The sequence below is a fragment of the Falco biarmicus genome, chromosome 7 (assembly GCF_023638135.1).
Source record: "Falco biarmicus isolate bFalBia1 chromosome 7, bFalBia1.pri, whole genome shotgun sequence".
NCBI classification, from domain to species: Eukaryota; Metazoa; Chordata; class Aves; order Falconiformes; family Falconidae; genus Falco; species Falco biarmicus.
The window spans coordinates 35632284-35654817 of record NC_079294.1 but is presented as its reverse complement, the minus strand read 5'-3'; the positions used below and the strand labels follow the sequence as shown (position 1 = coordinate 35654817).

General features: G+C 40.9%; 1 protein-coding gene and 2 long non-coding RNA genes across 7 annotated transcripts in view; 1 reads left to right on the top strand and 2 right to left on the bottom strand.

Annotated features, from left to right (window-relative positions):
• Positions 1–1744, bottom strand: part of LOC130152925 (uncharacterized) — a 61971-nt gene extending 60227 nt beyond the window's left edge. The window contains exon 1 of the long non-coding RNA XR_008823149.1: positions 1605–1744. This is a non-coding gene — a long non-coding RNA (uncharacterized LOC130152925). The remainder of the gene's footprint in view (positions 1–1604) is intronic.
• The window catches only part of BEGAIN (brain enriched guanylate kinase associated), a 155815-nt gene extending 153108 nt beyond the window's left edge, over positions 1–2707 (top strand). For both annotated transcript variants that reach the window (XM_056347211.1, XM_056347210.1), the window contains one exon: positions 837–2707. In XM_056347211.1, coding sequence (XP_056203186.1) covers positions 837–2210 — 1374 coding nt within the window. In that variant the 3' untranslated portion in view covers positions 2211–2707. The remainder of the gene's footprint in view (positions 1–836) is intronic.
• On the bottom strand, positions 2093–14410 carry LOC130152924 (uncharacterized). Of its 4 annotated transcripts, none has more exons than XR_008823147.1 (6): positions 14302–14400; positions 10264–10315; positions 5342–5516; positions 4201–4355; positions 2979–3145; positions 2093–2217 (listed from the first exon to the last, which is right to left on the bottom strand). It is a non-coding gene; the product is annotated as an uncharacterized LOC130152924 (long non-coding RNA). The 4 variants fall into 4 exon arrangements; XR_008823146.1 differs by lacking the exon at positions 2093–2217 and adding an exon at positions 13338–13436 and having other exon boundaries at positions 2720–3145; positions 14302–14410; XR_008823145.1 differs by lacking the exons at positions 2093–2217; positions 14302–14400 and adding an exon at positions 13338–14292 and having other exon boundaries at positions 2724–3145.
• Between the last annotated feature and the right edge of the window lie 8124 nt (positions 14411–22534).

The window sequence follows — 22534 nt, the reverse complement described above, 5'->3', positions numbered from 1 at the left end:
CATCACACAGGAATCATAGTGTAAATTCAGGTCTTAGCTCTTATTTCTGCCAGCACAGTAAGAACCTCAGAAAAGCAGTCATCTCGCAGCTGCCAGAAGAGGGGAGCATGTTGAGGCTTATGTGGATGGTTGATCTGACAAGCAGCATCCCACTGCTGGGGCAGGGAAGCTGGTTTGATTTGCCTCTTCCCAGCACAGGAACATGCCCCTCATAGCAGCCAGGACCATTGCTTGAAGTGTCAAAGAAACCAGCTTCCCTGCCTCTTCAAACAGCGTGGTTTATCAAGCGTGACGCTGGAAGGCAGGAGTCAATTTGCTGCTGGATTGGAGTCAAGATAAGCTGGAAGAAAGGCAAAAGAGGAGCAGAATATATCTGACCTCTTCCTCCTCTCTCCTCACCCCCGCAGAGACCTCTGCATCCCCACACTCCAGCTGCAAACTGCACCCATGCATGCAGTCTGGAAAGCGTTGTGTTGCTGCAGGTCATCATTCCCTACTTGCCTTTTTAAGACTGTTATTTAGCACATCCTTTACATCATTCCTATCCAACCTGAACTAACTTGGAAGGAATCCTTTCAGTTTCACAGTGTTTTCCATGGGGGGAAACAGATGAAGATTTCCAAACACTGAGTAAACAAATGAAAGTTGTTTGATTATGTTTGTTTTCAGAAATGCCCAGAGATTGTGCCCATCACATTAGTCAAAGAACAACATATAGTGAGCTATGTAATGTCATAAACAGCACTCATCTATCCATGTTGTATAAGCCCAAGCAGACACCAGTACTGACATGTACCCTTTCCTCCTTTCCCCCTTGCTCTCTCTTTATGTTACAGTTGCCATCTGACTTTCAGGAAAGGGTCAGCATTCATCTGGAAAAACACGGGTGCAGCCTTTCTGTCCCCTTGTGCCACACATCTTACGCTGATACCATACCCACTTGCGTCATTGCCAAAGTACTGGAAAAACCAGATCCAAACAGCTTGTCTTCACACTTGTCAAGCCCATCTACAAGGGATCTCAGTTTTCAGGACTCTGCTGGAAAACTTGGACAAAGGCCCCAGTACAAGTCAGACATCTACTGCAGCGACACCGCCCTTTACTGCCCCGAGGAGCGGAGGAGGGAGAGGAGGCAGAGTGTGGACACGCAAGTGAAGGACGTGGGGTTCCTGCGGTCCCAGAACTCCACGGACAGCACCGTCGAAGAAGACGGTTTCCATTCCAGCTTCTCTCACGAAGCCTTCCCGGAGTACATTACCTCTCTGCCGACCTCCAGCTCCTACTCCAGCTTCAGCGTCACATCCGAGGAGAAGGAGAACGCCCAAGCCAACACTCTGACAGCCTCTCAGCAGGCAATCTACATGAGCAACCGAGATGAACTGTTTGAAAGAAAGTCACCTGCAGGTTACGAGCATCAGGGAAGTCCTAGGTTTGCCAAGTCCAAACCTGTGCAGCACATGGAGCTTGCTGATGACAACGAGAACTCACCCACTTTTACTAGGACTCTGCCTCCGTATGCAAACGAACCTTTTCATTTCTCAGCCATAACACCACAGCAGGCTTTAGCAAACCAGAAAATGAGGAATGAGTGCAGGAGTACCCACCTTTCAGAAGAAGACCTGCCTGGGCGATGGAGGCAATTGAGCGTGGAGGATATTGGTGCGTACTCCTACAGGAATGCTGGCAGGCTGTCGCCCTGTAGTTTTTCAGAGCAGTACTACAGCAGCCCCATTAAGAAGGGAGACAGTCGAACAAGCCCCATCTATGCTAGCTACAAAGCAGACAGCTGCTCAGAGGGAGATGATATCTGCCAAAGCAGGCTTGTGGATTCTTGCTTCCTGAGAACAGACAGTGGCCTGAATATTGACATCAGCACTGGCTGTAAGCAGGACAAATTGCCCACTTACAAAACAAAAGAACCAAGAGACCAAAAAAATGAAAGGATCACCGTCCAGTTATGCAGTAGCAAAAACATCGAAAATAGCCCAGTATTGAAAAGAGAATACGTGGACGTGAGCCCCAACAGCTCCGCAGAGTCCCTCAACCAGAGTTCAGTGGAGGCTTCAGAAATTCACCAGTCTTCCATGGAGCAAGGAAGCCATTCGGGTATTCACAGCAAACAGCAGCAGTTTCAACGGACTGGGAGTACTGGTTTGAGTCGGAAGGACAGCCTTACAAAAGCACAATTATACGGAACCCTTCTGAACTAGGCATCTTCTGAAATGGCAATAAGACAACAAACTAAAGGAAGCAAAGAGCATTTGATATTTCTAGAGAACAATAAGGTTCTAAGAAACAGGATTATTATAAAATATATATTCATAATGGTACTATATGTTTAAAACAAAATCTCTTCAAAAATGTTATACAGCACTTTTCACTTAACATCCTTTCCACGTGGGAGACCGTCCCCTCCCCTCTTTTATAAACCTGAAGTATTTTTATAACAAAAATGGTATTTATTAGACTATCCTAACTATTTGAGCAGAATTCTTTTCCCTTCAAGCAGGTTTCTTATTTATTTTTGTGCATGAGGCCATCTGTGCCTAAACTCTTGGAGGAAAAGGGTAAAATCATGACAGCGGTGATAAAAAATAAATCCACCTGATAAAATACCATAAAATGTCATGTGAAAACAAAACAAACAAGAATGGTGAATTTGAAGAAGTATATTTTTTAACAAGAATGGAATTGTATCTGAAGTTATTTCATACAAATGTATTTATGAGTGACTAATGTATGCACAAAGTGATACTAATATTTTGTTCTTTTAATCCACTGTGTTTCTGCTTTCCTATTTTTCCTTGTATACTACCTCAAAAGTAATTGAGGGTTTCTTTGTCACATTTTCTGTAGGCTTGCATTTATATTGTCTAAAATGCATGCAGTGTCATAATTAATAATGTATTTTGCATTACTTAATAAAAGACACCAGTGGAGATATTTTGAGGTGAGTTTTTTCCTTCATTAAAACATACCCTGGACAACAGAACATGGAATTGCTGTGGGTGGCATCGGTGCAGCAAGTTAACAAGTAAAGTTCCTAGTTTAGACTGCTTTCTAAAGGAGTCTCTCTTTCCCTGTGAGCTCCAGAGCACTGGCTGTCAGCCCGCGTCCCCTGGGTGTAGGAGAGCTTCTCATCAGCCTGTGAAAAGTAAACAAGGGAAAGAAACTGTTTATCAACAGGCTTGAAATCACCGGGCAGGGCTCTGCACACAGAAAAGAAAATCAAAAACTACTTGAAAATTTGTGGGTTAAGCTCCTCCTCCATTACACACATACTTGACACAATCCTTCAGGTCTTTAGGACTATTACCTTCCATAGTTAACCTTTTTTCATATGTAGCTTGGTATTTCTAACAAAGAGATTTTTCTAAAGCTGAAGGGAATTCTGGCCTTCTGTAGCCAGTGGGAACTTCCCCCCTGGCTCAGGGAAGCTGTAGTTTTACCTATACTTTTTGCATTTCCTCCACCAAGTTTTCTGTGTGCCACCATGTCACCATTTGGGAGCGTACGCCTTGGACAGCAGCAGAATGGAAAGAACAAAAGGACAAGAGGAGAAAAACAAAAAACAGATAAAGGGAGATCTTGTAGATTTCCTTCCTGGCTTCAGTATTGCTGCTTGGTAAGAGGCAGAGTACAGCAATAAACATTTAGTAGTTCTTTTAAGACATGTTCATGGAACACATATCCTGTACTTGAAATAGTGACTCTTACCAGCCCTTGTAAGACTTTATTTAGTGCACTATGTGGTAGTAATTGGGGACATCACTGTTGAAGTCTAAACTAGTTCCTTACAAAGCTAAAATAATGACCTACAATTCAGTACCAATAAAGAAAAAAAGAATTTTTTCTGCTGATTCTCTGAAAGCAGTTACCTGGCAAGTGATTATGAGTCAGGACTACAGAACTGCTCGTTTCATACGTAGTATCTTAAATCATGAGGCCACAGAGTCAATGCACTTGGCATCAGCAATTCCCACAGCTCTCTGTATTCTTCATGGGTCATATAAAAATTTGACCATTATTGATGTGTACAAGTACTTGCTGTGCTGTTTGGAAGATCTGGCACCAAGTCTCTACAGTTTCTCCAAGATCTGTAGCAGCACTGGTGAACAATGGTAGCTAATAACATCACACAGGTAAGGCACAATATAACTCTAAAGTGAGGCTTATTTCAGTACAAAAGCTATAACACACCTTGTGGTTTTTGTGCTCCCATACTTGCTCGCAGTGAGTGTGAGTGGCAGGTCATGCCACAAATAATTCCACGAAGTCCATAAAAAAATGCATAGAATAAAGTCTCCGAAGGCCAACTTCTTCTTACGGCAGAATCTGACCTGTTGTAAATAGACCTAGAGATCCAGAAAAGCTGTTATTTCCCCTTTGAAACTATAAGACAGAAAACAGATGAGAAATAAACTCATTGTTGACTCATTCAGGTGTATAAAATTCAGACAATCTCTAAGGCAAGACATTAATTTCTCTGGTCAATGAATACAAGGATTTGTATGCAAGAAGTGAAAATTAACTGTTATCTCACCTAAGAAAATATGTAAGCTATGGAACAGTAAATCATTATATTTATGAACTAGAACACAGTATCAGACTAATCTTTTATAATAGCATTCATTATTTGACACAACACTGCTATTTTGGCAATTACATAAAATTAAGTTTCTGCTAGATATTATGTTTCTGATTACTTAATATCCTGTTCTATTATATTCTTTCATACAACTGCAGTTACAAAGTCTGCATTTATGCTTCACTTGAATCTTTTTCCCAGTTTATGTGTACTAATATGTAGATTGAAACCAGTCTTCTCAGCCAGTTAGCACTGCACCTTGTAAAATAGCCTGTAACCTTGTAATATTTTTCCGTAACGTAATTCTGTTGCAGAACAATATGTAACCCTGTAATGAATTTCAACTGAATCAATCAAAATGGATCGAAAAGTTCTTCAGCTTTACTGTTTTGATTTTTGATTTTAATTTCTCCTTACTCAGAAAAATTGACAGTAAGTTTGCAAATTTTCTATGAATATGAGAAAAAATTTTAAATAATTCACCCAAATTCCCTCAGATTTATGGGTAAATTCTCTCAGATTAATGGGTTTAGCTATTATGGTTTGGCTTAATTTTTCCAAACACAAAGAATTTTGAACGATTATAATAAAGGGTTCCTCTTTTTTTTTTTTTTTTTTTTTTTTGGTGCATTCAGTTTAGATTTCTTGAGATAACCACAGAGAGAGACTGGAGGCATAAGGCTAGAAAGATAATAGGTGTTATTTGCAATAGATTTAAATTTTATTTGTAGTGCTGTCTGAATGTTTTCTTACCTTCAGTTTTCACAATGGGAGAAAATCATCCAAAAAGTCCTGTCATAGGGAAGATTTTTGGAGTATGTCATTGGAGGTATTTAAAACCAACTGCCCACTTTTCTCCACTTGGTCTCTCCAGACTCCCTGTGGTGCGCTGTGACTTCAGGAGGGCTCTGTTGTGCCACCAGACAACCTGTTTGGCCCAAGTACGCATTTAATAGTCACTGGCGGAGGCTTTAGGAGATTGAACGTGGTTAAAAATAGACAAAGTATAGAATAGACAAATAGACAAACAGACAAAAAATAGACAAAGTGGGAGAGAAAAATCAATAACAACTTGTTCAAAAGAAGAAGATATGCTTTGACCCAGGTGAACGGGGTGGTAGACCTGTCTGCCGGAGCTTTCTTCAGAGCACTTACTTTCTGAGGGACATTTCTGATGGAGAGCAGCATCTAAAACATTGTCTTCAGAACAGCTTACTTCCATATTTCACTCAAGCAGGTGTGGTTTGATGAACTTGACTCTACTTTTACATTCATTTAATGACAAGTGACTCCAGAAATGCAAAACAATAGATCTTCAGCCAAAGAAAAGTGCGGCAGACCCCTCCACTGAAGTGGCTGAGACTTTGCCTCAAAATACCTTTTCCCAAGGACATAAATGCTCAATTTTCTTTTAAGCATTATAAAAATGTCAGGATGTCTCCATGTTGCCACAAAACCTCAGTTTTCCAAGTGACATCTGAAGTAGTCAAATGCAGGGTTTGTAGGTACCTATAGCAGGATTTTTCCTTTGATTTATTATTTAATTTGCTACGAGGAAGAACAGAAAGGGTAGGGAGAAGAAGTGGCAAGTCCTCAACAGTGCAGTGAAGCAGAAGATGAGAAATGTCATTTTAATGAATAAAAACCAAAAGCAAAATGTACATGGCACAGAACACTGATCAGGGAAAAACAAAGGGGACTTAAAGAGATCAGAGTGAAGCATATCAAATCACATATTAAAACAGATAAGAATACAAAAAAGATACCAGGGAAACAAGGTGCAATTCACTATGAACAACAGTGCATAAGTATTACGAAATGATGAAAAGCAAATGCATTTTTTGAAGTGTGAAAATACTTTTCTCACTCCAAATTAAGGCTAAAAAAAGTGCAAAATCTCAATAATTTTGAATAACATATACCACTTCTTTAAGCTTTCTAGAAGTTTGGAAACAGCTAAAATTTCTAAGTTTAAATAATGCAAGCCACAAAATAGGTAGTTTTCAATTCAACAGTTTCTAACTTCCTCTCCCAAACTAGAAAATGTATTAAACTAATCCCTTCCCCTTCCAGCACTTTTAATTAAAATGAATTTCCACTCCCACATATATCACAGAGCATGATTATACAGCTATTTAGATTAATTTCCCCTTGTTTAATTTTAAAATACTAATTAACATCTTTTGGACTTTCCTATAAAATTCTTATCCCCCGTTCATGTTTACAGCCTTGTAATCCTTACAGACTATTACCATATCTCTCCTTAAATATTGCTTAAATTGTGCAGATGAAGTCCTCTCAGTTTTTCCTTGGAAAACACTCCATTCAGGGCTCTAGCTGTTTCTAATTCTTTTCAAGGAACACCCTCACCACCTTTCCACTGCTGAACACCAGAATACTTGAATATGAACACCGAGTTGTTCAAACCCGCTGTACAAAAAAGCAGTATAAGGAAAGGAAGGGACCGCGCAGATTAGAGCATCTGTGTGTGTGATGCTCCCAGCACTGAAGTTCTCAGTAAATGCAGGGAGTTGGTCAGAGGCATCCGTAAGAAAAGCCTTACTCAAACAAAATGTATTTTCATATAGCCAAATTTAAAGGTTTGCATTTTGAGGCAAAGAAGGCCAGGCCATATTTCAGAATGGGAGCTTGTTGCCTGGGAATCAGTGTATTTTTCATATACTTCCCTTTCATGTGTCCAGAATTTCTTCAGCACTTACACAGTAGGACCTGGATGCTCTCAAAGAGCTCTGGGTTTGCTCATGGTGAACTTGAGCCCTGTGGAGTTGATTTGCATTCTTCTTCCAGCACTGCTAAGGTTGAAGTTTTGGGTTCAGCTGTGCTGTTTTCAAGTCCTGCACAGAGTTTGGGTCACAAGTCTGTTAGGCTCTAATGTCTCTCCCCAGATCGATAGATCTGAGGCTCCTCAGTAGCAGGCTTTCTAAGCCTGTAACCCCCATAGAGCAGTTCCATTTCCAGCCGTAGAGATCTATTATCACTTTTTAGAAAACAGCTAAGGCAACTTTTCAAAAGTACCTTGGGTCTAACAACAGTCCTCTGAGTAAGCAGCTGCTTCTGATGTCCATCAGCTGGACATGCTGAATAACATTAAATCTTGGCATGCTCCTGTCTACATGGTCTTGTATCAACATTATCGAAGATTTTCATTGTTTTCCAAATCTTTTCTCCATGTCTTTTTAAAAATACTCATTGTTATAAAACACCTTCAGCAATTCAGTCATTCTTTAACAGCCTGTTGTGCATTCCAGCTCCTCTTTCATGTTGTTTTCTCTTTGGTATTTTCTTTTGCCAGTAATAACAAAGATATTTTAGTCATTGGGGGTTTTTGTTTAGCTGAAGCTAAAAAGAATAACTTGAATTCTCATGCAACGTAAGGCTTTCCTGCTTATGGAGTGAATGTACTTCCACTGACGTTCAGTCTTGCCCTTTTCACTTGCTGGTTTTACATGTCTATTCTGCAGAAAAAATACATTGTCTTTCTCTCCCCTCCCTTGAGAAAGCTTCCATTGCAATTCTCCTCCACTTTCAATGTGGGACCTTTTATAACACTCAGGTCCAAAAGCTGTCTCCCTTACAAAGCCACAATTATCACTTCTCAGTCTATCTTAATTCCTCCATGTGTGTTTTTTAGATGAAGTAAGAAGTGCTAGAGGAGAAACTCAGCCTCAGGAGTGTGTACTTAAGTCTTATATGCTATGGCTGGAGAGGATGTACCATTATCTGTAGATCTACTATGTGCCATGAGAATTTGCCTAAGTGTGAGCAATAGACTCTAATCCTTTACAACAGTAGTTAAGTGTATATATATTCTGTCCCTAATGAATAGCTACTGACGGTTTTCATGGCAAACTACACTGATATTGAGCTTTAACTACAAAAGTCGCTTAATTGCCTCAAAAGCATTAAAATGACAATTCCCCACAGTAAAGGAATTTTAATAAACGGGTCTTTAATTTACGTTTCAAAGTGTGAACAGGTTTATTAAGATTTTAACTTATGAAGTCTTACTTACTAAAGCAACCTGTCTTATAAAACACCTGAAAACACCCAAAAAGCCAAATCTCCACAAACCTCTGATTAGTAGGACAGAGCAGATAAGAATTCTGGGAATCACAAAGGAAACAGGGTTCCAATGTCATCGTTACTGCTATGTAACACTCGGTCAGTTTCCTAAAGCCTTGGTAAGCGTGACTGAAATTGCAGCTAGCTATACAGGTCAGAGTCCCAGAGAGATCCAGGAGTAAAATGCCTATCTGCAACAGAAGTGGGCAGAAGGCTCAGTTGGTGAACATCCATCAGTGGTCCCCAGACAGCTTTTTAGAACACATGATCTGTTCAGACACCAGCTTGGTCTCTAAGGCACCATCCTGAAGAGCCTGGCTCTGTCTTAATGATAACCCCCTCCCAGTTTTTGGAAGGTTGCTGTTCAGAGCCCCTGAGCTTTCTCTTCTCCAGGCTTCTGTAACAGCCATGCTGCAGAGAAGTGCATTCTGCTTTCTGCCAGATGGGAGCTCCTCAAGGCTGCTGACCGCCCCGCATGCCACACATGTGGGAAGTGACAAGGTCTCTACCACCCCCCGCTCCTCCTTTGCTGAGGCAAGGAGCGACCCTGCACACAGCACTGCATCCCAGAGCAGGGAGAATGTCTGTCTGCAAGGATCTAAACTGTGCTTGATACAAGATGCAACCATTGGAAAAGATCCCTGATGGGAGTTAAATGCCTTCTCAGCAGCATGCCCATCACTGACATATATACATTAATACTCTGATTATTCAGACAAATTCTTATTTTTGAAGTCAGCACTAATTAATTCATATTTAAATTTATCCACCCATCTAGAGGTTTTCTTTGTAATTTATGAATTAGAACAGACACACAGATGAACTGCAGAGCCACTGCAATATTTACTATTCCTAGCTAAACAACGACAGATCTATGATGTAGAAGAGAAACAGCAGTAAGTCCTAGATTAAATTTGTAATGTCAACGTCAGTCAGCATCCTTTCCCATTCCAGTTCTTCACAGGTGACATCAGAAAACAGATTGCAAGGAATAAAAAGTATTCTCAGCACATAAGGGTTATGAATTTCAGCAGGCTCCCAGTCAAGCCCTCATTTAGCTTTTTTCCTATGGTAGAAAGCCTCTCAGCCTGGACAACAGCTGTGTAGGGTGGTCTGAGGAGGAAGCCCTGCACTGAATGTCCAGCCAGCATGCAACCTCTCACCTCAAGGAAGCTACTGTGCCACCAACCTGAGGAGGTGGGGACAACAGTAGCAGCACTTCTAACTGAGAAATTACGAGCGTTGACCCTGGAGGGATCATTTTTGGCAGTGAGATAAATCAGGGTTTATGATTCACATGACCATAATTTGAGAATTTATTTTAATGGACCTTCAGCTCCTCATGGTCATTATCCTCCACAAGTGAAGGAAATGCTCTTATCCTCGAAGCCCAGAGACTTACACTAAAATGAGATGCCTAATCCCAGTGAGATAGTAAGGAGTTAGTTATTTTAGTTTTAGCAGATTTTAAGGACTTTGGCCTTGTGTTTATGCTATAACTTGAGAAACAGATAAAAAATGAAAGCTTAAGTTCTCAAGCCCAGTTTTAGCACAGGAACTGAATCATTGATTTCTGATTCATCCCCGCTTACCAGTGCTTTCAGAGTCCACAACAGCCTGAAGTGAGGAAGGCAAGACCTGGAACTAGAAGAATAAAATTCAAAAATTAATCTGTACATCTAAACTATTAAAATGTCAAACCATTTTTTAAGATGTTAGTGGTCACGTATAATAAACCAGGTCTTTTTCATATTTTGCCCGGAGAATAAAAATAACAGAGCTCTCCAGACAAAATACATAACTGAGCTGAGAACTTGCATCTTGCTGTTTTGAATCAGCTTGAATTTTACTGACGAGCTGCAGGATAGATAACGGAATGGAGGCAGAGGAAGGATGAAGGCTGTGTCAGCACAGAATGCAGAAAACCATTTCAGTCACAACATTTACTGTGTTCCCTTTACTGTGATCTTTAGGGTACATTATAAAAAAGTCCCAGGGACAGACTTTTAGCAACACAGACTGTTTTCTTTCATTCCCGTTACGGCCTTTTTCCCCCACTCTTTTTAAAGAGAAAAAACCATCATGTTCTGCAAGCCACAGTGACATGGGATTTCTTGCTAGAGGTATAAGTCCTGCCTACAATGACCTGACTTGTGTCAGTAGGGAAAAACTCTCACAAGACTAAATCAATTTAACAGAAGAACATTTGCTACTCAAGGAGAAATGATATAATTGAAAAGAATCTCAGTAAACAGCTTATTACTGAGCTCTCACTGCCCAGAAAGCCAACGTGTGGAAACACCACAAATCCAGTGAAGTCACACTTTGTGAAGACCCCAAACAAGTATTTTATTTAAAATAGATTTAGACTACTTTTTACTTTTCTTTCATTCTCTATTGATGATGAAGATGAAATGCACTTTTTTGGCACTCTAGACAGCACCAATTAAACTTGATTTCTTTCTTGAGCTTCTCATAACTCCGCTTGTCTCTCACTTCCAAGGCTTTTTTCTTTTTAGCTTTAAATTTCTTCTTTGTTTAGAAAGAAAGCATTGCTCCCACCCAAACAACCTAACTTCAACTCATGAAAATACACACACAGTTCCCAAGTCCTGCCAGGTAGTTAATTTATCTAACATTTGTATTTTATCCTTATGAAAAATTAGGATAATAATTCTTTTTATCCTTATGAAAAATTAGGATAATAATTCTTTTTATCCTGTAAGCTTACGAAGGATGGATATTCTCTTATTACTTGATTATACAGTACTTAAAATAATAGTCTCTTGATTGTAATTGCATAGGCCATGCATATCGCATTACCTGCCTAAGCTATACCAAATATCTTGTTTCCTTATCCTTCGCTTTTTTTGCTTTTGGATGTGAAAACTAACATTTCCTGTTTGTAGGCCAGTCCCTGGGCTACAGCACCTCACCACACTCCCATGCATATCTCACATGTTGGGTGAAGTTCAAATAGTCCCTTTCATTTACCTAAGATCAAGAGACCATATAGAGAACTTTCAGCTTGCTGAGGCCAAGTATATTGTTTAAGTCTGAAAATGGCAGTTAATCGGCTACATACGTGGTCACCTCCGCTAGAAGGATTTCTCCTGATACGCATGTGGCTGCCTACACATCACTCCAGTGCCCCCAGAAACCCCCCTGTGCCTCTGTAGAGGCTGTGTGGAAAACACTCCAGCCCTCGTGATCCCAACCGCAGCCCTCCCGGTCCTCCAGGCTTAGGGGAAGATGAAAGCCAGAGCTCCGCAGAGCCAGGGGATCTGCCATTCACCTCTGACTGCCCTTCGCCATCTCCAGAAAGCCCATCACTGTGGGCCCTCCCTTTCTCTTGCTAGGTCTTTCTCCTCACAAAGAATTCTCCAGCTGAAACAGAGCAAATGTCTCAGCATACAGCGTTCAGAAATCGCTACGCAGCAGCTGGGCTCCACCTCAGGTTTCTACAGGCTCTGACATTGCCTGTAACACATTTCTCAACACTCTTAGTCTATACTGGCTCGCAAGCCAAAGCTATTTATCAATCCACATAAAAGATCCATTCAAAAAAGGCACCACCCTTGCCACAAACTACCTTGACACATCTGCACCGTCTTCCATTAGTGCCATCCACACTAGCTAGACATTGATGCTTATGGATTGCTTTCAATCTTTTCATATTCTCCTGTTGAGTGGATAATGCTTCACACAACTGTTGAAAGAAATAGCTCTTCCTAGGGAAAAACAAACAAAAAAACCAACAACAACAAAAAAAAACCAGGCGGCTTCAAAGAGGCAGGACTGCTCTTGGATGGGTGCAGCTATTAACGAGGCAAGAAGGAAGTACCTACTGCCTGAGAAAGGCTTTCCAGAGGCACCCACTTAATTGCAGCACACACTCTCTTCAGCAGGTGGCTAACTAGCAAGAGTCTAGAAGCAGCTTCATGAATGTAATATTGCTGACAGATGGCAACAAGCAAAGTCTTTTCTTCAGTAGCTCTTTCAGAGCCTGGTGACAGTCAGATTTTGATCACATTTACACCAGTACAAATCTAGGATGATTCCTTTAAGGCTTTCAGTTGCTATACAGCTGCCACAGCATTAGTTGTACTCTACACAGCAACAGTTCCTCATTACATCAGTGATAAAGGTATCATGGGCTGTCTGGGCAGGTTTTGACATTTGTGGCGTGCATAATGCAAGGGATTGAACAGCTGTGAATACTGGGGTGGGAGGTAAGAAATAGGGCAAGAGCATGACAAAGACGCATGCTTACATTTCATGCCTTTGGGTACACTTTCCTAGCCTAGGATTGCACAGCAACAAACAACAGACAATGGAATGAAGTGAGATGCATCAGAGAACAAGGGAGAAAACAGCAACCGAACCTGGGGACCTCCCAGACCCTCAGGATCCAGGCTATGTTTAGGTTTACCATTGTTATTGCTGAGCCTGCTGCCTTTTGTCCAGGCAATAGAGCCTGGAAATCAGGAGATGGTCAGCTCAGAGTTTTCCTACAGGCTTGCAGGGCAGACCTGAGAAAATCATCGTGTCTCCCCGTGATGCACCCCCACATCTGCAGAGCAGGCACCAGGGCAGCGGCTGCTCAGAAATACAGAACAAAGATGAAAAAAAAAAAAAAAAAAACATATAGCAGAACTTGACTTACCTCTCAAAAATTTTCCTAATTAGTGGTGGTGTCAGAGTCAGGCTTCTCCCTCACTGTGCTGGCTGAATTAACCAATTTTCCTCTGCTCCAGCCCTACGCCTGTCAGGCAGGAGTTACCAACTGCATTCAGATGTTACCATTTAGACAGTCAGCATTTTCTCTCCTCTCCGGGCACTAGCGAAAGTTTTCATGCCATAGTTTATTTACAGTACATTCAATTCATGCCTCTAGCCATCCTAGGGACATCCCACACACTAAATCTTACAAAGACTGTAGGGCTTATTTTACCCAGACCGTGCTATCTAGCTGTGTCACATTTAATTGCCTTACACATCTGAATCACATTAGAATTATTCAGGAATTTAGAAAAATTAGAATACAAATTGCAAATAAACTACCCATGTTGATCCTTGTCAGCATAAACCCCCCAGCAGCTACAGCAACCTGCCCTGAATTCTATTTAACAAAAGAATTTCCATTTGACTGCTGAACTGTTTGCCTAGAAAAACAGCAGAGATTTTTGTTGGGCCACTCATTTGTCTTTGCATATTTACCCACATCCTGATTAGGAGGAAGATACTTTCTAACATAAAGCTTGCCAATTTACACGTATTATTCCCGATACTTAAATTATGCCAATTTCCTTACCGTTAAAAACTTTCATTAATAATTTAGATGAGTTTCAGCCCTACAGCAAAGAGCATTTGATCTGAAACCTGAGAAGAAAATTGGCTGCATTATAAAAGCTAGACGTACATTTCTTACCCCAGCCACAGAAAAGATATCAAATGCAGACCACTAACATACAAATAAAAGCCTAATTTTAAGACAGAAAATAATCAGTATGTAAAACTGTACAATAACATTACAGTGAGGAACAAATGTGTCTGTTAAGCAGCGTAATTCCTTGAAGGATGAGGAACTCGATACCCTGAAATGCTCTTCTTGCAGAAGGCACTCCTACCTGAGGTGGGTGCCAGTTACAGAGCTCTTGCGAGCCCACAGCAGAGATTTCATTATGTCAGGCTGACATCTGATGTGTTCAGCTTCCTGGAGTATGAGATCTACTGATTATTTCCCCGTTAGCTCTGTTTCTTTTATTTATTGCACTAGAGTGTTCGAAACGCTTCCTGAAAACAGTACTACAACACAGAAGTGCATAGCACTTGCTTCCCCAAATACTGGGCTTTCTTCTGTTTCCCAGCATTTCTGCAAAGGGACAGTTTTGTCACGGGCTTAGATGGGCCAAAAGTCAACCTTTTGGTTAAGGTGTTACAAGTAAATACCTCGCTGCATGCTGCGTTTTGGGACCCTGTAGCCTGTATGACTATTGGGGATTACCAAAGCCAGCAAGACAACTCTCTGCAATTGCACATGAATATGTGCTGAATTAGAAATATGTGCCTGTTTAGTCCAGGGCCTGCACATCCTTTACCAAATCCTCCCAAATGCTGCAAGAGCAATTTCCAAAGCACAGCTTGAGAAATCCCATACAAATACGACAAAAAGACTTTCAGTTATAAACACCTGCAATGAGCTCAGCAGAGGCTGCGTCCCCTGTAGCAGCCACAAGGGTGTTTTAGCTGCCTGAGGATGCAGGTGAGTACTGAGCTGAGCTGAGCACTCAAAGTTTTCAGCCTTTCTGGAGCAAATATCATGTCCACTGCACCTTCCAGCCTTCCCTGGTTCTCCCTTCCCTCTGCAGGGCTCTGCATGACAGCAAAGAGCCGTGCAAGAGCTGTCTGTTCCAGGGACAACACATTGCTCAGACAGAGCTGGATCTCTGCTGTTAAGAGGACAACATTCTGGTACACAGCCTTCCAGCGCAAGGGACCTGAAATGAAATCCCACAGCTGAGGCTCTCCTAGGAAGTTACAGAGAGAAGTGGCAAATGCACTATGCATTTCTCACCCCGATGCCTTCTTCTGTGGAGTGGTCCTCTGCAAGCAAGACTTCGGGAACTCATGTTGTATAGCCAATCTAATAAAACAAACATGTTTTTTACCCTTACAGTGTGTTACGGGGAGAAAGCAAAAGAGGCTCAAGCCTATCTGTGTCCTAGGCACATCTACAGGTCACAGGGGTATTATATAGAAACCAAGCTTTATCGTCTCACTGGTTGCACAGGCCATAACACCAGAAAATGTTTCTAAACAGCTGCCTGGGTGACAGGCTGTTCTGCAGACTAGTTTCTGGAAGACCAGGCACCGCACCTAGGTGAACAGAAAAGAATTTGTTTCACATATGCCTTTTTCACAAATCATTATGTGGCTGATGAAAGATGGCATTCAAAATAGAGAGATCAACGACGCCACTGTTGCATTGATACGTACTTAACTTCCCAGCCACAGCTACTACCACCGCACCTTAGCATTTCTCTACAGACCTGATAAAACTGATGGCTGAAAGTCTCGCGACATCAGGTTTGTTTGTGGCCATGGCCATGACAGGAATGATGCATTACAGGCACTCAATGATGCAGTAAGTCCTCATCCTGAGGAGCCATTAAGGAGCAACAAGCAGGGAAATAATAGAAGCAGTGGGAAAAAATAACAAGAAAACACGGGGCAAATGAAAATAATTCTTGAGATATGTGGCAGGACTTATATTTAAAAGCAGAAAGAAGAGGTTTGTGTAGGAGCTTGTGAGGGCTAGACCGGCACAGTGATGTTGCGTGGAAGCCTTTACTGGAATTCCTCTTCAGTCTGACAGCAACTTCAGCATGGATGGGACTGTGCCCCGCATGAACGTAAAAATAAATCACCCAGAAAATGTAGTAACACTTCAAATGTACTTAATTGTCATGAATTTTTCTCACAGACATTTGGAGTAGTACTTGCTTAAAAGGGAATGATTGTAGAATTTGAAATGTAAGCATTCAGAAAGCAAATTAATGTCTAATTATGAATGCTAAAAATAAAAACAGAGCTATTAATTTCAGGAGCAAATGATAAGCCCTTATGTTATGAAGAAAAATAACATCCCCTTAGAAAATATCTGAAGAGTCCATCGATATTTTTGCCATAATTTACTCAAATTACTGCCAAAATTTTCCTCTGACTAGTTCTCTTATAAAACTATTTTGTACTCCCTCATACAGTTGCCACCTTCCAAGAAGATTTCAGGTTCACAAATAGTTAAATGAAAAAATAGTGGGAAAATTATTAAACTAGAGGAGTTTGGTGGAATGTTAAGTACAGATAGGCTTCCTAACTTGAATAAAAGTGCTACCATCAGATCTCAGTGCAGATTGTGAAGAATATGATTTTTCTCAAAGGTCTCCCTTGACAGACACCTAAGTAAAAGGCAGTTTAAAACACACTGAAAAGGGCAATATCTTCTTTGGTTGTTTGCTTGGGTTTTTTAAGACTGCAGTAGTCCCTTAGGAAATGTTTCGACATCCTTTAAGATACATGGAAAATGGGAGAATAGAGAAAAGGGAGCAGAAAAAGATGCTCAGAGGCTACCTGTTATTTGTTCCTGCAGCAACACAGCATGAACAGAGGAGCAATCTCTCCACAGCCAAGGCCCAGATCCACCAACCAACCACATTGCAACAGGAAAACAGCAGTTTTCATTTGGTGGAACCATCAGTTCCAAAGGCCACTTACAATGTCAAGTATTTGTGTGAGCACATCCAAATTTGAACACAGGATTTTTGTATTAAAGACCCACAAGTACTGGCCAAAATGCAAGCATTTAAGCCAAGGAGTGTGTTTGGCCCAGGTCCTGGTAACATTTTTTTTTTTGGAAAAAGGACCCATTTTCTGTTATTCCAGTGGCATTTAGTTCACTTGCACCACAGACAGCATTCAGCCTCATATAATCAGTCGTAAACGTAAGAGGAGAAATTGCCAACTCCCTCAGAGAAAACTTGTCAGACTTGACACTTGCAAACCCCCCTCTCTCTGAAGGGCATTCAAACAGCACCAAATAGCAAAAATCCCTAAAGGTGCATAATTAACATGGTAGTTCAGCTACTATATTGAAAAACAAGGAAAACATTCTATACATCATTAATAAAAAGAGCATTAAAAATTGTACTTCTGAAGTAGAGACCAGAGGTCCAAATGTAAACTGTATCAGGCTTTGGAAACCCAAAAGCATTGTCTTTATTTTAATAATGATACAATGTCTCTATTGCCTTCTCTGTAAAGCTTTTGAATTGCAATTACCTGAGGAAGTACACAGCTTCTCTGGTGAATTTTGCAATTCACCTGATGTTGAAGCAGCCGTGACCAGACTGCTACAGCAGTGCCAGAGTCTACTGATTGAAAACTGAAGTGCTGCAGGGTTATCCTGCAAGCACAGCCACAAACTTGTGGCAAATTCATGTTGTCTTTTATAAATAGGTGTAGTATAGCCCAAAGAAAAGCTCTCGGCTCTGGCTAGCAAAGCAATGCATCCTGAGCAAGCAATGCCAGCTGAGAGGCAGATTTATTAGCTAGAGGCTGTCACCAGTCTGCTGCAGCTCCACAGCTCTAGCAAGGTCACAGGATGAGGGCAGCAAGGTTTGTCCATCTGAAAGGACCACAGGGTTACCCCTAGCTGTAGTAGCTTGAGACTTTGACAAGAACGGAGCCTCTGCTCAGGTCACCCCGCACCCCAGCCAGCCTGCTGCCATCAGGCAGCGCCCACCTCGCACCTTCCCAGCTTCACCGACCTCAGCTCACACAGCCCCAGCCTGCTCAAGCTTCCCCACAGAGCCACCCTCTTGGCCAAGGGCACAACAGGTCCTTCGCTATCAAGTGCTGCTTGTGAAATCTAAAGGTCTTCCCTGTACACGATCCTCCTGCTTCTTTTATTCACATCTCATATTTGCCCTCACTTTCCCAGCCAGGACCAATCCTTTTCCCGATGCAACCGTGCCACGTACACTTCTGCAAATAGCACTAAGGTCTCCACATCTCCTCCTCCTCGTCGTCTTCTGTGATTAGCCATATCCATTCTGTACTCTCCTCTCACCTTTCTCTTCTTATCTTCTCATGTTATTTTTCACCTGACTTTGCCGCTCATGCTCCAGGCACATTCTCCCTTTTCCTTCTGATCTCCTACTATCCTACAAAGCTTTCACAGACCGTGCTTCTCACTGTGTGCTGCTGCCCTTCCCTCCTGCTCCCGGTGTGCCACTCTCGAGACAGTCATGCACATGCTCAACCTAAGCGCTACATAAAAGCATTGCAGAATTGAGTCTTGGAGTGTATAATTTGGGGGGCTTGGCATTAGTCTTTGTCTTATGGTCTGTGACACAGAAACGGTGCGTGATAAAAAAAATAAATAAATAAAAGGAATTTCTGTATATATTCAGATCTGTGCATACCACACATCTAATGAAGAGTATGCAATGACTCAGATATCTTTCTACATTAGCTTGTGATTCATCGGAGTACTCACCAAGAGTCATTTAGTTTGAGGCATCAAAAACTAGGAAAGAGCCCAAATGGAAAAGAGTTTGAGATTAGTACCTGTGAACTGAAGGGAGACATTGCTTCCTTTGTACTCACAAAAGAAGGCCAGTGCCTTTTTCCCTCACCAGTATTACTCCTAGGATTATTTTTTTTTTTAATCTCTAATTTTTTATGTTTGAGAAAAGTAAAGATGAGGTTTTGGATATGACTAGGATTTTGCTAAACTGCTTTTGCTCAGATTCAGAGGACACACATCTGGTCAAAATATTATCTGTTTGAGGTTGCAACAAAGAAAAATTAGTCCATGTCAAGTCTACAGTTCACAGATTGTATGTTTCATATTAAGACCATAATAAGCATTTTCATTTTTGTACCAAAAGCAGTACATGATTTGAAATGGTTTCTGCGTTTCCAGCAATTTTATGCATTAAAACAAATAGCAAAGATGTACAAATTAACCGTCCAGACTGGGTGGAGCTAATGGATCTTTTACCTTTACTTCTAAAAAATTTTCTTTGGAAACAAGAAGAACTTGCCTTAGCAAAGATAAACAAAACAAGGAAAGGGAAGGAATCAAAATAACTCATTTGTTTTATAAGGTATGACATTCTTTACCTAATATTCAAGTTAAATAATTTTCTATGCACCATGAGGGAGAAAGGCTCTGGAATTTACTTATATCACTTAATTGGAAGGTAACAAAGGAGGTGGTTATGCAGCCATACATAAAAAAAAATAACACAGTTCATGGGTGAAGATATATCTAAAGGCATTCTGAGGCAATGCTACTTGCTTGTAAGAGTGGTAACAGTCTGAACACAAGAAAATTGCTTTCTCAAGGTAACCAGGTCTGTACCAGGGACAGTACGCTTACGCACAAGTGGTTACATAAATTGCTCTCCTAAGGACACACTTCAAGCAATTTGTTAGAATAAATCCTACTTGGAACTAGGAACAGTACCTGAGTTTTGCAGCCCTGCTGACAGAAACTGGAGACAGATGGATCAGTAACTTCAGGCATTTTCAACCTTGGTGAACTTCAACCTTCTCCAAAGAGTTCCTGCAAGTGTTTTTAGACCGATTTTAAGAGGCATTTGTCTGCAATGGTGAAAATGTAGCGAGAATTACATTTGGAAGAAGCTTTGTCATTTCTGTGCAGTACCTAGGTACTTCCTGGTAGGCTTCTACAGAAGCTTGTGTAGAAAGATATCCAGAGACAGGGAAAGGGAGGTGAATAAGCTTAGCTCCTTTAAACCTCCACCGAAAGCCAGTGAAGGGAGCCCTACTCCCATCTAGAGACCCACCACTCCCATTACAGACAGGAGGCTCTGTCCCCAGTTCAGAGTCATTCCACACACGTGGCAGAATTCACCAAGCTTTGGGCAGGGGCCAGTTTGTCTTACTGCCACTGGAGAACAAGTGCTCCTAAAATTGCTATGTTTTCCCTTCATAAATTAATTTCCTGCATTTCCACTCTTTAAAGTGTGAAAACATCACGCATATGACCACTCTGCACAGTGGCGAGTCATAAAGAGATAGGTGAGAGATATATCAAAGAAAGGGGAAAATGCCAAAGGCTCTTTGAAACTCCTGAGGCTACGTTTACGTTAGGAAGTAGTAAGGCCCAGCAAGAGTAAATGTGTAGAGTTTGCCTCACTTCTGAAAAAGTCGTGTCCAACCTACATGCGTTTGGAGGGGGGGGATACTCTGAACTATCTCTGGTACAGGCTAGTCCCACCAGCTCGGACATGTTAAATATGGTCTTGAAATGAGGAATGCCCTCATTTAGGTTCATTTGAAAGAAGCACAGTTTGTACACTCCATGAATCAAAGCATGGTAAGGATTGTAAGTGATGAGATATTTTGGGGGTTTTCTTTTCCCCAAAAAATGCATTCCTGACAAACTAAAACACTGATGTAGCTACACCATGTAGAAACAGCTGTAATAGAAAGGATTTGCAAGGCAACAAGGCAGTAATCAAAGGCAGAAAGAAGCAGACAGAAGAGAGGCTAGGAAAAAGGGGAGAATCTCCAAAGTAATAAACCTCATTAAAACTGGAAAACAGAAAGGCAAAAACAGAGTGCAAAGTGCTCTGGGACTTCTGGCTACCTTTCTAATGACAGCTGGAATGAAACCCTGAAAGCCACAAGTCAGAGTGCAGCAAAATGAAATCTATTGAAGATAAGATGAATGTAGCGTAACCATATAGACTACATTTAAACGCAGAAGACAAGTGCTGAAACAAGGACAGAAAAACTGACAATTAAATGGTGAGGATGTGAGCAGCGGGTAGGAGGCGGCGGGATTAAGAGAACAAGATCAAGGTTAGCTGAAGAAAGCAGAGCAAATATTTTCAGCTGAATGCAGTCCAAACCCATCTATGAGGATAATGGGAAAATTGAGATCACAGGAGCTTCCTGTTTTGTTCTGTTCTGCCACAGCCTTGTAGCTTTACACTTGCCTGTCCCCTACAGAAAGAGTAATCCCATTGTAATGCCATACCTTATTCTCATGGCTGGGCCTATAGTTGAAATATAGAGTGACTCACCAACAGTATTTCAGCCGAGGAAACACGATGATTCTAATAACTGTCTGCTAATTAGCAAGTTTTTGAGATAAAGACAGTTGAATAGCTTGCATCCTGTGACACCCCAAATTAATAACGCTCCAGTAGCAAATAATAAAGTGGTAGAGATTGGCATTATTACTTTTTGGTACAGTACAAAATAGATTAAAATGAATCTGGCTTGTTTATCTACACAGCCTAGATCATTTCAGAATGCTGAAGATCTCTGCCTTGGCTCTAACGTATGATGCCCTAGAGAGCTCTGTATAAAGCTTTAGCTCCTAAAACTGCTAAACTGCTAAAACTGTAGAACTGCTCCTAAAAGCAAGATTTAAAAATTTCTAGATTACGATTTTATGAATAAAATTAATTAACCAACAATTCACGACATTCTAAAAGCTTCATCTGACCATAATAATCCTTGTTTGCAGCCCAAACAGTATTTGGTAATTGCAAAATGATGGAGCAGTGTGGATATTTTTTGATTACAGTTCATTACATAAGATTACAAGGAAGAATTTGTCTTTGAATCTTAATGAAAACTTAATTGACACCACTATTCTAAAGTATTTCCAATGACTAAAATTCAGTCTGTGTTTTAATCAGTTTTATATTAAAAAGAGATTTTAACAAGATAATGATGTGAATATAATTTCATTGCATTATAAAACCTTTGGCTGGTTCCCATAAGTAATTACAACTCCAGCCATCTTGGAAATCTGACACAAATGCAATTCTAATTTTAATATTCTTGAAGATTACACAGTTTAAAGTTTATTTTATCTTTCTCTACTACCTTTAATCAAATATAAGCTTTTCCTTCCCTGCCGCATAAATAATCCAAAATTTATACTTCCAAGATAATTTCAGGAGGGATAAATGCCAGGCACCAGAATCCTGCCTGAGAACACAAGTTAAATTTAAGCAACAACACGGGTGACATTACAAAATGCAGTTACTTTTCTATGTAATATGTGCAACGATTCCTAAACACTGTGCTCTCAGATCTTTCACTCTATCCAGAGGTGTTCTCAGCTGAGGCTGCACACACAGAGAGCTCATTCAGATACAGAGCAGCCTTCACACAGGCTGGAGCTGCATCCAATAAGGTATTTCTACCATGAGTTCCCATTCATTTCAGAAGCCTTTCTCAACACTGTATTTAATAAAATAACAGACACATAATCTCTTGCGGAGATAACAGGGTGCATCACACAGCTAC